At 39.8% G+C, this 17,478-nt stretch overlaps 1 protein-coding gene across 9 annotated transcripts in view; it reads right to left on the reverse strand.

Moving 5' to 3' along the window:
* Window positions 1-6,670: 6,670 nt before the first annotated feature.
* LOC105380973 (SH3 and multiple ankyrin repeat domains protein 3) overlaps window positions 6,671-17,478 on the reverse strand; it is a 96,359-nt gene continuing 85,551 nt past the window's right edge. For 8 of the 9 annotated variants that reach the window (XM_048625210.1, XM_048625215.1, XM_048625217.1 and 5 more), the window contains 9 exons: window positions 17,069-17,161; window positions 16,289-16,387; window positions 15,839-15,968; window positions 14,859-14,985; window positions 14,241-14,352; window positions 13,691-13,848; window positions 12,810-12,923; window positions 11,872-11,996; window positions 6,671-9,957 (listed from right to left, as the gene is read on the reverse strand). In XM_048625210.1, the coding sequence (XP_048481167.1) occupies window positions 9,381-9,957; window positions 11,872-11,996; window positions 12,810-12,923; window positions 13,691-13,848; window positions 14,241-14,352; window positions 14,859-14,985; window positions 15,839-15,968; window positions 16,289-16,387; window positions 17,069-17,161 (1,535 nt within the window). In that variant the 3' untranslated portion in view covers window positions 6,671-9,380. Of the gene's footprint in view, window positions 9,958-10,394; window positions 10,489-11,871; window positions 11,997-12,809; window positions 12,924-13,690; window positions 13,849-14,240; window positions 14,353-14,858; window positions 14,986-15,838; window positions 15,969-16,288; window positions 16,388-17,068; window positions 17,162-17,478 lie in introns of all 9 variants that reach the window. The other variant, XM_048625216.1, reaches the window with a different exon arrangement.

Genomic DNA, 17,478 nt, shown 5'->3' on the forward strand with positions numbered 1-17,478 from the left:
ACTTGCCTCACTAGGCACACTTATCCTTGACGGCTGACCACAGCCATGAGAGACTATACATACATACAAAAATATTATATACTGTAATTATATATAGGTCTACTAATCCTACTCTTCACACAAGCCTGGGAAAAAGGAGTAGAAAATGTAAATACTTTTTATCATTGTCTGATATTTTTACCTATACCTAATTAAGGACAATGTAAATATAGGATACCGGTTCATTATCTATTTTTGTGCAAAAATTAAGATTTTATCAATAGAAAACTGGCTAAACAATTTTGAGTTTCAGTTTTGTACTCTTTTTGCCATAGGCTGTATATGGATCATACCCTCTTTATTTTATACCTACTTCACAATGTGAGGATAGGTATGCTGAAGTTAATTTTTAATAATAGTTCACTAGGTTTGGGAGACCAGTTTTTCTCGTATGGTCGGTGGGTCCGGCGTGAATTATTTTACATTGAGAGAGATTTTCCGTTTCCCGTTGAATTTCGTAGCAGTTTTCCTTCTAAAACCCCTGTTTCCGGCATAGTGGCGCCACCTGGCGTTTGCGCGCCATTTTTAGTTTGCTACCGGACGTAAATTATTTTATATTGATAGAGCATTTCCGTTTCGCGTTGAATTTCGTTCCAGTTTTCCTTCTAACGCCCCTGTTTCAAGGAAGTGGGAGTCATTTTCTTTGTCATTGGAAGATTCCCGTTCGAGCAACATCGTGTGCACTGTGCAGCGTCTACAAGATCGCTGCCTGTTGCTAAAATTATAATAACATAAGTTTTGATCAAGTTACAGTGTTTGTGATTTCTAAATCAGTGTATGTGAGAAAAGGAATTGGTGTATAAGGAAAAGGAATAATCTGTAAGTAAATATTTTTTCATTATGAGCTTGGTGAAAAATACCCACATTGTTTATAAAGGCTAGGTACTTATATTTTATTTTTGTGTTTGAACACCTGTACATGTATGAACATGTACAGGGTGTTGAGAAAGGGTATACTAAGCCGAAAGGGGGGAAACTTTGTAGGTCACGTGACTTTTTACTATCGGGAACATATTTTTTTCACGAATTTGCAAAACTGGTAGTACAAAAGTTGTTCACAATGGCTCCCTGAGTCACCCCCTTGCACCCTTTTTGCATCACCTGCTTGGTTTTATTCTGTACAGTTCGAGTCGTGTCTGGAAAAGTTAGCTAATGTAATCTATAGCTACCTCAGAGAATAATTCTTGTAAATACTTCTGATTTGCTCATTAAAGATAAACGTGAGCTAATCTAGCGCAGCCAGTAAAAAAAAAAGTTTTTCCCAAAACTACTGTTTTACACCCTCTTCATACTAATTCATTAGAACCTACCAATGCCCAGTACCTAGAATGTAAAAATGCCAACTCCCCTTTCTGGCGGAAACGACCTCAGCATCCACATCCTCGGACGTACCGAGGTAGGTTCAAAGTTATGGTTTAAGGGGATCCCTAAAGCTAAAATGCTAAAGTCGGCTTGATATACTTGATTAGATTGGAAAAACGGTGGCTTCTATCACATTGATAAAAATATATTTTGTAGCAGAGGGTATACTGAACATGTTAGTTGCTTATAAATTGGTGCAGGATTATAATAAGTATGTTAAAAAAAATTGCAAACACACCATGTCTTTTGCCATTTTTTGACTTATTATGAAAAAACCCTCGAAATCAGAGGGCCCATTTTCATGGAATCTTATATGTATGTGTAGGTAATTAAATTCTTAACAAAGTTACCTTAAAGAGTTGGATTTAATGGACCAGAAGTCAACTTTTTTTGCAAAAAACTAATAAATTCCGGTTTAAAAATGATGACACCGTGACAGATTTCAGATTTCTTCAGTCGTCGCCCTGGTGGCGGCCTGTTAGGAGCGATACCCACGCCATTTTATTTTTTAACAAATATTTCACAAAAACTGATTAAATCAACAAATTATGACTACAAGTATTATAATACATATGCATTTGCTATGGAAAGTTAATTTTCTAATCATTTTAGATGCAGAAAAGCCGAAAATTCTTAGAAAACATTTCGCCTTTTCGATTTGTTTACATTTTTTACTATAGAGTTACAGATGCATAGATAAAGGTAAACATTGCACATAATGACACTTATTAGATTCTCCGAATAAGAACTATACGGTCAATGCAGTATGCCAAAGCGCGAGCCTGTTTATATTCTGAGGGGTAATTTATTTTATTTTAACGGTTGTGTATGCTAGGTAAGCTACACAATATACAGGGTGTTGAAAAGTAAGTTCATAATTTGTTTTATTTGAAACCAAAAACCGTAGTTAATTAAAAAAATATATATTTTAAGATGTGGTAGTCTGTACACTACAGGTTGTTAAAAATAAGTAAGTAATTTTAAAAATTGAAGATCTAAAATTTACATAATTTTTTAAATCTATTTACCTAACAAGCTTTGCAAAAAAGCGGTTAAGTGCGACTGTATCTCGCCATGAAAAAAATGAAATGTTTACTGTAGCTATGAATTTTATGCGTTACAAGTGGAATAAAATACCGCATAATATTATGTACAACTATGTAAGAGCCTAGTTTAAAAAAAAAAACTCATAAGAAAATATTAAATACACAGGTTTTTTAACCCCTGAAGGAAATAGAGGGGTGTTATAAGTTTAAAGTAAGGGCTGAATTTTTTTTTTAAATTAGGGTGATAGGTAATGTATATTTTTAATGATTTTTTCAAATAGATAAATGTTATACCATTTTTAAATTGCCATAAAATTACCTATAGTTATAGTTATAGTTATAGAAAAGGGCAGGGCTACCAGTGCCCATTCGCCACTGCAACCTAAAAGATCTATAAATTATGACTCCCCATGCCGAGTCTCACTCTACAGGCCCAGGTCTTTTATAAACCTGATATTACCTATACAGGATGTTGCAAAAAGGGTATACTGTGCCGAAAGGGTTTGACTCAGGGGTTATTCTGAACAACTTTTGTTCTCCAAGTTTAAAAATAAATTCGGTCTCTATAGTAAAAAGTCACGTGATCGAATAAGTTTCTATGTAAAAGGTTTTGTTACGTGAATTTTCAAAATTGTAGAAGAAAAGTGGATCAGAATGGCACCTAAATCCACTTTTGGCTAAGCTTTATACCCTTTTTTCATTATACCTTGTATAAAATATCGTCAGCGTCACCTTAGATCGTAATCATCGTAACTCCTCGTGACCAAAATTTAGAGGAGACAAAAATACTGTTTTATTTGTAGTTCTAGTTGGCATACTACCCACCTAAAGTTTTTTTTAACTAGCCTAAAAATGATTTGTTTAGACAGTCTATCTTCCTGTTCAACCGCAGCCTGAGTGCCAGTGACTCAATGACTGAAAGGAGGCCATTAGTGCTCCTAAATAAATAAAGCAGGCCTGTAGATTATCTTTCAGTGTACCGACACATCTGATTGCTGTAAGAGCCTGATAAGGTTCTACCTTTTTTGGCATAAGATTTTTTTGCCTAATCTCGTATTGCATAGTAACGTTTGGTCAAAGTCTCGTTTCGCCGAAAATCGTATGGCATAAATCTCGTTTAGTAAAAAGTTATTTCGCATAACATTGTTTAGCCTAATAATGGTATGGCCAAATCTTGAATAGCCTAATAATGCTATGGCATAGATTTATACAAAGTAATAATATTCGTTTGGCTTTAACTTTGACGGAGCGTCTCCCTACATAGCGCAAACTGGTGCCTTGTATTGTTTCCGCTGTTTGGAAAACGCTCCGCTCCGCTTCGCTGCGCTCCGCTTTGGTTTTGATGAACATGTGCACCTAACACGCTCCTCCTCGCTTTGCTCGTCGTCGCACCTATTTTTAGGTTTCGATCTCATGGGGTTTGTAATAATTATATTGGTCGTTAACTTTCGATTTTTTGATCATACAATAATATCGTGATTTTCGGGATGTAGGAGAAAAATACCACAATTTGTACATTTACTACATACTTAATATATTATTTATTAAGATAACATTAGGAGAAACAAGATTATACATAGGTATAGACGAACATAAATTTGAGCAAACGAAACTTAGGTGTTTAAAGATTGTGCCTAAAGAGTTTTAGACGAAACGAGCCTTATGCCACATAAGTCTTGGCAAAGTGATGGTTCGGCCAAAAAAGTTTAGACCATACGAGTTATGCGAAATGAGTTTTGGTCAATAAAGATTATGCCAGATGAGCGGAACCCGCCTGATAAGCTCTTCGAACGAGTCATACCTCTGTGGTGGTACGGTTTCGACCTTTCGGACAGTCAGTTTGGCATCCGAAATGCGGATTCGAATAGTGGGTACAATACTTTGCGTTCGTTCACTGTCGGAGCAGGATAAGAACCACGGGCGAGTTGTTGCGCTGGCTGTTTGCTTAAAAATAGTAACCGCGTTCAACTCTATCCCCTAGAGGGCGAACCTTTAGGGCGGCTCTTGTATACCATCACTTGTCTTCTTATCTGCAGAAAATTGACAGAGGTCATACGTGTCTAACAAGTACATTAAGGATGCGAAAAGAGAGGGTTTGTTTTCACTGAAGAAGTTCAGTTGCGGAGTTCCACAGCGGTAGGTCTTGGACCCCTCTGCTGTGGAACTTGGCATACAACGCGGTCCTGCAAATCAAGCTCGCAAACGGCGTTAGCACAGTGCATTTTTCTAATGTCACACAGGTCGTGAGGTAGGCTGAGAGCCTCCTTCGGGGATGACATCCCAATGATTCATTACGAAAAAATTGCTGCAGCTGTGCTCGCCATGCAGTGCATGGGCTACTTCCGAATCTGGGGGGCTGTTGCAAAGGAGTCCGTTGCCTCTATACGGTACGGGTTCCGTGCGATCTATGATCCTTCCGGGAGCACCTGTCTTGTCAAGTCGAAGAGAATGGCTCGTATTCGACGCAACCTGCAGTACTGGTGGGATTGGTTGGAGGACAGGACAGCAGGAAGCTGCAGCAGCCGTCATGCTGTGATTCGACGCATAGATGCAAAAAAAAGTTGAAAGTAACTTCATGTTAATAAAATATTAGATCTTAATTTAACAACATAACATTGCAAAAATAAATTAACATTGTTGAGTATGTTATTGTAATTTACTAAAGTAGTAATAAAAACAAAGGCTTATTGCATAGTTTTCGTTCACGTTCGCCTACATCGCACGTTGTATATGAGAATAAAGGGTATAATTACTAAGTTTTCTTGTTTAAAAATCACGGTTTGGGGTTTAGAGGAAAACAAATGGTAAAATGCGGAATACAGTTTTTTTTTCGAATAAAGAGGAAAACATGTGAATTCAAAAAACGTTTCTATTGACACCAAAGAGTACTTTTCGCCGAGAAAAGTGGAGTTACAATGTTTGCGATCTAAAGTGATGATAGAACTAGAACTGATTTTTTCAGTTCACCTGCTGTTGAGTGAAATCGTAATTAGGTAAATGACTCCTTGGCATGAAAATAACTTTTTTTTTATAATCGTTATAACAAAACCGTTTTTTTTAATACAGCAATATTTGTAGGTGTACTTACAGTGAGCAAAAGAGCGCAGCAAGGTGTAAATTTTTTGGTTTTTAAGAAACAAAAATATTATTTCTATCATATCCCAAATACACATAAGTACTTAAAAAAAAAAATACACACTCTCGCCTTGTACTAATACTTGCGGGGGTACTTACATGTTATTATTTTTCTGGTGACCTCCCCATATCCCTTTGCCAGCTACGTAACCTTTTGTGACACCCTGTATATGCAGAGTTCTGCAAACTACTGTTCTGCTTTTGAAACACCAAAAAAAAACAGGACGTCTAACTAAAAGGTCAAGTGACCAAAAAAAAAATTATATGAAGAAGCGTTTTTTTCATGAATATAAAAAAATTACGTAGGATAAAAGTTTTTCAGAGTGACGCCTGAGTAACGCCCTTTCGGCTAACTATACTTTTTTTATTACACGGGGGCAGAGTTTAATACAACACCCTGAACTATTAAACTCTGATAATATTTTCGCGATTTTTTTACATTCTGATTTCATTTCCTGGCTTAGAAATAACATCAATAACATGCTGCACACGTAGGTTTCGGCATAGTATTAAACCCTTTTTGCAACAACCTGTATAAATATCGGCACGGGTACGACTTTATATATAATTAATTATTAAATATTAAAAGTACCTACTTTCAAATAAAAATAAATATTTTCGTATCACAAAACAATATTACTTACTTAGTATATTTTTAACAAAGTGGCATGTCTTCACTTTTATGTTTTCGAGTACTATGTTAAAATTTCATGTCATTGTCCGTAGAACGCCCCGCATACCTCAACCCCCCCTCACTAGATTTGACAGATTCTGATTTTCTTCCAGCTTTAGTGACAGCCTTAAAACGAATTTTAATTAGCATCAAGATGGTGTAAAACGTGGCAGGTTTGGTAAAAACGCTTTCAAACGGAAGTTATGATGTGCTAGTTTTGCTTTTACGGTACTACCACAAAAAAACATTTTAAACACTGTTAAACAAGTGTTTAAACGTTTAACAAGTGTTTAAAACGGAATTTGACAGATTTCGTAGGCGTCTGATAACATCTGTTAAATAGTTAAATAGGTACTAAGTATCTAAAGTTTTGTGGTAAGGCCCTTTAATGTCGGTTAAAAATAAAACCAGAAAGTTAGTGATGAAACATTTATTTTTTCATTTGAAAGAATACCAAGTTGTAGTTACGCGTCCGCCGCTGAGATTCAAATGAAACATAAAATACAATGTGGTTTCATACAAAAGTACGCACCCTCCCTTGCCTACGCTACAATCGAAAATATTCACCTAAAATTACAGCTAACTATGTCAAATACATCTTTATACAACTTAAAATAATGACAAGACGATTATAAACGAAATATATTGAATGTGACAAATAAATGTATTGTGCTAAACGTACGGTAAGGTATCTATAGTAAACCCACTCTAAGATTAGGCTATATTTCATTCCCTAGACGTCGTTGACCATTAGCTAACCTTGTGACCACCGCACTTTTATTACTTGTAATAAGCTTAAATTGATAATCAATAAACAGTTACTGAATTGCGTAGGTTTACACATTTAAAATCTTTGCTTGAAGAGACATGAAACAATGGTAAAAATACAAAGAAGCCTGACTTGCTACACTAGGGCTTTGTAATATGGATTAACTGACAGTACTTTTTGGATAGATAGTTTGATTTCCCTCTATTCTATCATAAGTAAATTAGTGTAGCAGTAGCAGTAGTCACCAAATATATCATCACATTCTATTGTTAACTTTTCAGTTTATACTTAAAATCGTAAGGTTCAAATAGTCTACAAAATTAGGCTGTTATAAAATGACCGCTAGGCAGTGTTCGTTCCTAACCTAACCTAGGAAAGCTTTTCAATGGGTTACAAAAGAACCTTATTCTATGCATAATAGGATTTATTTTCCTGCAACTTCTCAAGTCTTAGGTATAGGCGTAGATAACATAGGCGTTAAAATTGCAGCAAAATAATGACCTATACATTTACAAATGTTCATAAGTTAGAAACAATTGAAATATAATGAAACGCTAATGTTGGTGTTACACAGTTTCGTATAATTTAGTACGCGTTTTAATTAAATCTACGTGAAAATGATCGATGAGCTGATGAAGCTTGATTATTATAAAATTTACAATTCAATGGAACGGGTGACAATGATAGTTTGAACTTATTATACCAACAGATGAATTAATTATTCACTGACAGTACGGCCAGAGCTACATTATTTTACAGTAGTTCATAATATCATAAGACATATAAAATATTCCCTCAAGTACTCTTTCAAATCATCAAGCTTGTTCTAGCTAATTGGCAATAAGGGGGATGAAATTATTCTACAAACCTTGTCTTGCATGGTAATGTTCCGTTGGTAAATATTTGGCAAGAACAATATTAAAGATCTTTTAACAAATACATACATTTTGTTATAAATTCATCTATCGGATTTTCTTATAAGTATTGCATTCAATTGATGAGGCTTCGTTAAATTCAAGCCCAGGGATTTACTATTCCTCTGGACGCTATTATCTATTTAAATAAAGTTTATATTTAGTCAAAAGAGTGGATTATATCATAAGAATAATACTGGACGAATTAAAGCAATAACTTCATAAACTTATCTGTGCTGATATAATGATAAAAAGATTATAATTTGTATAAATATTATTTATAACGGTTACAATATTCGTAAATATTTGACATATACTTTGATGGCCGGATATATAATTTGTAAATACATGTATGGGTACAGTCCACTCTTTTAAACTTTAAGATATAATTTGTGAAATATATTTACAGGTTAATGTATAAAAATATTAATTTAAATGATACATGATGGCACTTGATTGCGTTAAAAGGGTGGAAATCATTCAAAAATAATTAGGTTATACAATATTAAATAAATAGCTAAGAGTAGACATAATTTATAAACTAAAGAAATTCATTTTATAATTTGACACATTGGAGAATAGTGAAGAATAGATTATAATAATGATCAATTGATCAGTTATCGAATATTAACAATCCAATTAGTTACGTCGATGCATAATATAATTAATATTATTTTATAAGGGAATGTATAAAAATTAGTTTCAACTATATCAAAGTTAATTCCTCAACAATAAATACTATAAATCTTTGGTTTCATTTAGTCGTTCGCTTACAAAAAATACGATTTCGTTTTTCTGTTGCAAAGAAACGTGCGTTGGAATGATCGAATGTCTTCTCATAGAATGATGTTAATGTTACAATTTGAAGATTTATATTACATCTACCTATAGTTCATAAGAACAACACCTATCAAATGTAGCTCACAAATATTCTTATTACTCAGTGCATTTTACAATAAGAATCCGTGAATAATACGACATGAATACAAAGACCAAGATAAATAGTAACTGTATTTGGCACTAGACTCAATGTGAGCTTAATTTGTAGGTACCTATGTCTTCTAAGAGAGGTATAAGTACTAAGTCATCAGTTCTAAAACGCTAAGGCCTGCAACTGTACACTCGAGAGTGGAAACACTATTTTACTGTAACACGTCTAGGTATTGCTCTCGGGACCTGTACGGACGATAAATATACATACGATTTTGAGCATCAAAATCCAGATTTACCGCGACGAGAGTTTTGGTACAGATGGCAAAGTATTTAAAAAGTAACATTATCAGGAAAAGAAAATCAGTTAGGTACATACGAAGACAAAATTGATTGCTATAAAAACAGAAACTATTGATACAACACAATGTTACACAATTACCCACTTGTACCAAAGCCCTTATTCCTTCTTTGTCGTGATCCATGTAGCCACATTCTTTCATTGGCGACGTCTACTGCAGATGCGCGAGCGTCTTGGGCAGCGCGGCGACGACGCGGACGCGGTCGCTGAACTGCGGCGGCGGCGCCAGCACGGGCACGGCGTCGGGCGCGCCCGCCGGCTCCTCGGGCGGCGGCGGCAGCTCCGCCAGCGACACGGCCGCCTTGCCGCGCCGCCCCGGAGCCTTCTCCGGGTCAACCCCTAACCTCTCCGCCGCCGACTTACCTCGCCCTATCGACCCGCGGAGCAAAGCCGCAGTAGCCCGCTTACGGGTTAGGGAATTATGTCGCTGCATCGGAGGCGGGGGAGTCGCGATGCTTTCGGATGAACTGTGCACGGGCTCGGTGCTGATGACGTCGTTGGAGGATTTGACGGTGACGGATGCGCAGAAGGAGACCTTGTCGCGCTTGTGCGGCGGCCGCGCCTGCGCCTCCTGGTCGGACGACACGCCCGACGACGAGTTGTCGCCGTCGTCGCGCTCCGCCAGTTCGTCCCCGCAAGACTTGGACGACTTGAGGCGGGTGCGGATCTTCTGGATCTCGTCCACGGAGAACGAGTGTTGCATGGAGCCGGACCCGGAGCTGCTGCCGCTGCAAGGAGGGAGGTGTCAGGTGGGTGGCACTTGCACTTGTTTGTTGATTTGTGAATAGGGGTGGCGGTTCGATGATGATGTGTGGGCGATTTTTGTTGAATAATTTTAAGGTTGGACAGGCTTCAGCGTAATTTCATAGTTGTCAAGTAATGAATGATCTTTAAAGCATATTTTTATTCCCATTTGAAAGCAAATGTTCAGACAAATAGGGGCACAAAAAGATGGAATGGGATGCTTATGGACAAACACTACGAATGTGTTAACTTTTTGAAAGATTTTTTTTGACACAATCTAAAATGATTGAAACAGTGTTCACAGTTATGTAAGATGCAACAGTAGGACAAAAGCTTTCCGGATAATAATTATATTTTTATGCAACAATACAAAAAGCCTGGTCCCGATTTATAAACACAAATTGTGATATCAAAGTAATACCTTATCAAGACTACATTTGTTAAACTCAAAATACATTTGAATTTATTTAACAATCCGAGCATGTGCTAAAAGTATAGATTCATGCAGTGATGTCCTGAAAAACACAGTAAAAATAAAATAAAACTGCCTTTTAATCTTTTTTAAATTAACTGTTGCCCTTTGAGCTCCGCTTCACTTTAAAAAGTTTTACCCTGGGAATTCCGGAATTAAAATCTTCATTCAACCAAATCGGTTCAGCCGTTTGACTTATAAATAGTGTAAAAAAACTCATTTTATTTTATATGTTTGCTTATGTTGCTTTGATGAAAGTCCTTACTATGGGAGAAAAAGGTTTAAAAAAATCCAAAGGGTTCATGAATAAATGTGAAGATAGGAAAAATTAGTGTGTTGTTTAAAAAAATGATTTTGTTTACATCAGTTTAAATGATTTTAATTTTTTACATGTATAGTTAAGCATAAAAATATGCATACTAAGAGTTTCAGTATACAGTATACTGTATCACTATACCGTATCTGTACCAGTATCAGGATCAGTATCAATATACAGTATCCGTATCAGTATCTGCATACTGTATGAGATGAGTATCAATATACAATCATGAGTATGCGTATATATGTATATCAGTATCAGAATACAGTATCCGTATTAGTATCTGCATACAGTATAAGTATACTATCGGCATACGGTATCAGTACAGTATCAGTATTCAGTATCTGTATAAAATAGCTCACAGTAATAACGTAAACATATACCATGGACTGATGTCATCAAAATAATGTTATAATAAACTACTCTCAGGGAACCTAACAACATAAATATAATTATGATAAAATCGTAGATACACGAGGGTTTCGATGTATCAATTTTCTAGCGTCTAAAATGACTGGTCTAATCCGAACGATTTCAAAAAATACTTCACAGATTAGAAGCTCTGTTATCATAAAGTTAGGATATTTTTGATCCGGATATCCTCAAGAAAAACTTTTAGAGGATGGCTCGGGATAACAGCTAGTACAGTTTGAAAAGACTAATTTATCCAGCACTCCATTCTCCGATGCCTGACAATAACTTTTATACCAGGATATTCATAACAATTAGAATATGTTTCTTTAATCGCCGCTCTGGGTCATATCGCCATACACAGCCATTATCCTTTTGAGGCCGATATTTGTTTTTTATAATTTCTACCACAATAAAAATAAAATCATCTGTGTCAACTCATTTCACATCCTGTAAAACCCTTTATAGCTGAAAACCAGCGCTATGGCCTACCATAGCATCAAGCTGAGCTAGAACCCGTTTCAGCACCGGGAAGCAATACTCATGCTAATTTTTTATCACTTTTTATTTACTTATAATTGTTTTGTTTCTGTGTGAGCGAAATAAAATCATCATCATCATCATCATCTACCGCCCACTGTTGGGTATAAATGAATTTTCTCTATTTCTACACCCAGCTGCAGTAAGTATACAAACCTGGCGTTGCTGTTAGCGCTAGTCTCGGCCGGGGGCGGCTCGGGCTTGGCGCCCCCCTCCGCCTCGCCCTCCGACTCCGACATGCTGTAGTCCGGCTCTGGGATAGGGGGCGCTGGCGTCGAGTTCTGAAAATATATATTTTTTTGTTAGTTTAGCAAACTTTTTGTGTAACCGATGATGTAAACGGGCAAAGGCAGCGTGGGTCGCCCTCCTGCCCGCTGGACCGACGATCTTAGGCGGTTCGCCGGTAGTTGCTGAGACCGAGTGTTGTGGCGCTCCTTAGAAAAGGCCTATGTCCAGTAGTGGATGATTATCGGCTGACGATGATGATGATGTAAACGTAGTGTAGGGTGCCCGCAGGCTAGATGGGGTGACGACTTGCGAAGGGTGGCTGGTACTGATTAGATGCGGATAGCTATAGATCACATCCAGTGGTTATAATTATAGTGACCCTGAATGCTATGTCATAGGTCCCGGGTTCGATTCCCGGCCGGGTCAGATATTGGTTTAAACATAGATATTTGTTCCTGGGTTTTTTCTTGTGATATCTCCAACGCGCCTGTCAAGCGTGGAGATTATGGAGGAGGCTTCTGTCCTGCAGTGGATTACGGGCTGTGTATGTATGTGTGTATCTACACACTGGGCTTCTTTTAACGCCATGTGTACCCTATAGGTGTTAGGACGTCTATAGGTACATTGATGCACTCCGCCTGCCCTCTTATATCTTTCATGAGTATACGACGCAGAAAAAGACATTTCGGTCTTCTTATGTATCAGTGACAAACACTAACTTTGTGGTGAGAGGATTAACTAGTCAGATCGATCGTCAGAGCGAGAGTAGTTCCAGAGTGCGCCGGACGTATATGTAAGTATAAAGACGTATATAGTATTATATAGTCTACGCGCATTTCGGTCAGCTTCCACAAACGGCACTGTACCTGTCTAGTGAAGCCCTTGTTGTTGTATGGCTGTGCGTACTGGTTGGCGGGTTCGTCCGCGGACTGCGGCCGCGTCGGGCCCGCCCACGAGCGGAGAGACGCGGATTTGCGCACCTGGAATGGGGAGAAAGGATTTTTGAGTTAGAATGTTAGTTTATTTACTTTTAGGTTTTAACATGTGAGATTAGAGGCTACAAAATGCCTCGAAAAAGGCTGCCAGTGCAGGGTGTGGTTGTCGCAAGAGAGCCACCCGTTTTTCGCTGTACAAGTGTACTCTTGTGAAAGTCACAAGCCGTATCGCCTTTTTAACCCCCCACAATAAGAGAGGTGTTATTAGGTTAACGTGTCTGTGTATTTGTGTGTGTAAGTATCTGTCTGAGGTAGCGTAGCTCCCAAACGGCAGCTATCAAAACGTTTAGCCGTTCAAAAGTTATGCGACTTTTAGTATTTAGGGCGACTTGCACCAACATATTAAATCTAGATTTAGTGTTAAATCTCGATTTAGTGTCAAATTTTATATGGACTGACGTTTCTTAAATCGAGATTTGACACTAAATCTAGATTTAATATGTTTCTGCAAGTGGCCCTAAATGTTTTGCTTCCAGAGAATCGCTCTCAATGGGCACTTACATAATTTCAGAAGCACATTAGGTACTAACCTGTCCACCAATCCGCACGGGGCCCGCGTGGTGGACTAGGCCTAAAACCCTTCCCTAGAAGCCGACCCATGCCCCGGTGGGATCTTGATAAATTGTGATGGTTTTATTATCTATTCTCTCTGTGGGGGTGTATGTACCTGCACCTGGCTCTCTCGAATGGAACCGTTGTGCATATCCCCAAGGTCTAAACTGCCTGATGATTGTGATCTGATGGTTACTAACCTGTAGTTTCTGCGCAGTGACATTAGGCCTGTACGCAACAGTGTCGAGGTCCCTGGGCGAGGCGTACAGCTTGGCCTGGTCCGAGGGGCGGAAGCTGGAGGGCGGTGCCGCGTCCGGGGGCGGCGGCGGCGGGTGGGCGGGCGGCGGCACGCGGCCTCCTGTGGGCGGAAATGGTATTGTAAGTATATTTGTGTTGCATAGACAGGAGTATCCATTCTTATGTTATAGATAGGATTTTTTGTTTTGTTTTGCTTAATTAATGACGTTAAAAGCACTTGTTAGTGACTTCTAATTACGTCTCTGTGTATGGACAGGGTAGAATTTTATTAGTGACGTCTCTGTTTTGGTTGTATAGGTATTACACAACCTTTTGTATAGAGCAATACTTTTTTTTGCCTAAAATTCCAGTAGTTGTCCAGGGTACACTGCACTGAAAGGACATCACTGATAAAAATCCACTTCAGCTCGGCTATGAATCGGGCAGTTGTCTCTGCTCATATCTCTTACCAATACAAAAGGCTAACATTTCATCAGTGAGCGAGCCACATACCGTGCACGTCCTCGCTGGATCGCGTGCGCGCGGGCTGCAGCGTCAGTTCATTGGCCAGGTCCGGGGTGGAGTGGAAGTCTCGGCGGAGAGTCGATGCGCTCTTGCTCCAGAACTGAAATAGTGTAAGATATAATTGTGATTTTATCTGTTAAGGTAAGTGGTGTCTCAGTCTTATGTATGTGAAAGGACAATTCGCTATTTGTAAGCCGAAACAAGGTCTATAGCTGGGTAATATCAGACCGGGGTCACCAATTTGGCTGTTGGTACGGAAACAATGATGAGAATCCTAAAGTAAGCTTCTTTTGTATTTGGTAGGTACATAATATTATTACTCCTTGAGTACTTACAGGAAATAAAACTTTACTAAAACCTATGTGACATATAGATTCAAGTAATATGCATGAAGTAAATAAAGTTATATTCGGCGGCGTTTTCATTGCTTCTTGTCCTACTTTTATTGATCTCAAAATAACTTTTGATCCACATTCCCATAGCTCTACTAAAGGCGAGCTCGTGAGCCTCTGTTTGATGGAACAAAGAAAGACGATCCTTTATCGTTACGTTTATGTGTTGTGTTGTGACCTAAAGGGTTAAAATTAAACTCGAGTCTAGTATTACCTTCCCCCGAGACCTCTTCATCTCAGCGACCGAGGCGTAGACGCGGCCGGGGCGGGCGGGCGAGCTGGGCGGCGACGTGGACCCGCCCTGGAACGCCGACCGGATCATCATCGCGCTGTTGCCCGGGCTGGAAGGAGAAAGGGGGGGTTGTTAGTGGTTTTATAGGTGTAATGAAGTGTTTGGTCTAATTTATAATGCAAATCCTAACTAATATCATAAATACGAAAGTAACTGTGTCTGTCTGTCTGTCACGCTTTCACGCCAAAACTACTGAACGGATTTGAATGAAATTTGCTATAAAGATGGTCTAGACCCTGGGAAACAACATAGGGTACTTCTTATCCCGGAATTCCCACGGGAAATCTTTTAAGGTCGAAGCGAAGCTCGCGGGAGCTGCTATTATGTATAAAATGAGGAGTTTTGTTAACGCTGGCGGATGTACTGTACTAGTCACTGTGCAGTATGTATATATGTACGTACATGGCGGCGGCTACAGCCTGGCGCTGGAACAGCTGCTCCAGCTCGGCGGCGGTGATGCGCGAGGACGCGGGGCGCTGGCGGATGTACTGTACTAGTCACTGTGCAGTATGTATATATGTACGTACATGGCGGCGGCTACAGCCTGGCGCTGGAACAGCTGCTCCAGCTCGGCGGCGGTGATGCGCGAGGACGCGGGGCGCTGGCGGATGTACTGTACTAGTCACTGTGCAGTATGTATATATGTACGTACATGGCGGCGGCTACAGCCTGGCGCTGGAACAGCTGCTCCAGCTCGGCGGCGGTGATGCGCGAGGACGCGGGGCGCTGGCGGATGTACTGTACTAGTCACTGTGCAGTATGTATATATGTACGTACATGGCGGCGGCTACAGCCTGGCGCTGGAACAGCTGCTCCAGCTCGGCGGCGGTGATGCGCGAGGACGCGGGGCGCTGGCGGATGTACTGTACTAGTCACTGTGCAGTATGTATATATGTACGTACATGGCGGCGGCTACAGCCTGGCGCTGGAACAGCTGCTCCAGCTCGGCGGCGGTGATGCGCGAGGACGCGGGGCGCTGGCGGATGGACGCCGTGCGCGGGGCTACCGGGGTGCCGGATGAGGGGGTGCCGTCTGTGGAGAAGTGAGGTTATTTATTTAAAGTTTATCCGGATGGGTTGCCTGTATATTCTTCCAATCTGTTTTTTTTAACTTTGTTAAGGGTGGGTGAGCGAAGTAATCACTTTTTGTAGTAGCTTTTAGTAATTTTTCCACACGGCTATATTCACGGTATGATTCAGCGTTCTCCAAAACGTAATATAGGCCGCGATTCTTTTTCTTACGGCACCATTACTATCAAAATAATGGTTGCTTGCGACAACGAGCTTAGAATTGGCTGTCGAGTGTATCGAGTTAAGTTTCCAGAATGTGTTAAAATATAGTGAACTACTTACTATTACTGCCCCCGGCGTGGAGCTGCACGGACTCGGCCGAGGAGGACTTGCCGGCGACGCTCAGCGGCTCACAACTCTCTTCTTTCTCGCCACCGTTTTCTGAAACCATGTAGAAACGATAATATAGAAATGTCTGCAGTAGAAACGTTGAATCTAAATTACGATGTGCTAGGTAATTTCCAGCGGTGAGCGAGCGTATCCAACTTCTCACGTCAGAGATGCGGGTTCGAATCCCGGCGCTCTACCAATGAGTTCTTTGGAATTTACCATCGCTATTACGTTGACGACCGAATGGCGTAGTGGTAAGTTAGTGACCCTGGATACTGAGCCGATGGTCCCGGGTTCGATTCCCGGCTGGGGCAGATATTTGTTTAATCACAGATATTTGTTCGCGGGTCTTGGATGTGCCCGTAAAATGGCAATAGGCCCGCCCCCTATTACATTGGGACTAACATAACACTCTGGCAAAAAGTGGGTGCTGCAATGCACCCCTGCTTACCCCGCAAGGGAGTACATTAGTACAAGGCGTGAGTGCGTGTCTTTTTTTTTTATTACGTTGAAGGATAGCGTCGTGAGGAAACCTGCACATCTTGACTGTAGATGTGTACCCTAAGTTTATTGTACTTATTGAACAACGGGGATACGGCATGCGACCTATCGACGTCAGCACAAATGTACTTACAGCAAAAAGTGGGTGACTCTCGCTTGCGAGTCACCTCTGGCTTACAGTCGTGAGCATATTATTATGTATGTATGTGTAGGTAATCATTATGAGCTCACCTAGCCCAGCAACCATGGACTTGGCCCGGGCGCGGCCCACGCTGAGCGTGGTGCGCGGGTCCCGCCGCGGCGGCGCCGGCGCGGGGCTGCGACCTGTGTTGTAAGGGAATAGGAGTTATTATTGTGGTGAATGTATTGGCAAGTTGAGATAGAATCTCAACTTATACATTGTAAAATAAATATAGTACGATTCCTATGACAGTCATTTGTTTATCATGCGTGTCATAGGACTCATGCTATGTTTTAGTAACATTTTAGTATACATGCTAAATAGTATAGTTTATCTTTTTACACAGTATAGTAGGTTAATTATTTGAAATTTGTTGTATTTACAATACTTAAATTATTAGCACAGGTTTTCTTATTGGATTAAATGTACAGAGAAAACATAAGACACATGATCTACTTGA

Source organism: Plutella xylostella, chromosome 13, assembly GCF_932276165.1.
Source record: "Plutella xylostella chromosome 13, ilPluXylo3.1, whole genome shotgun sequence".
In the NCBI taxonomy this organism is placed as follows: Eukaryota; Metazoa; Arthropoda; class Insecta; order Lepidoptera; family Plutellidae; genus Plutella; species Plutella xylostella.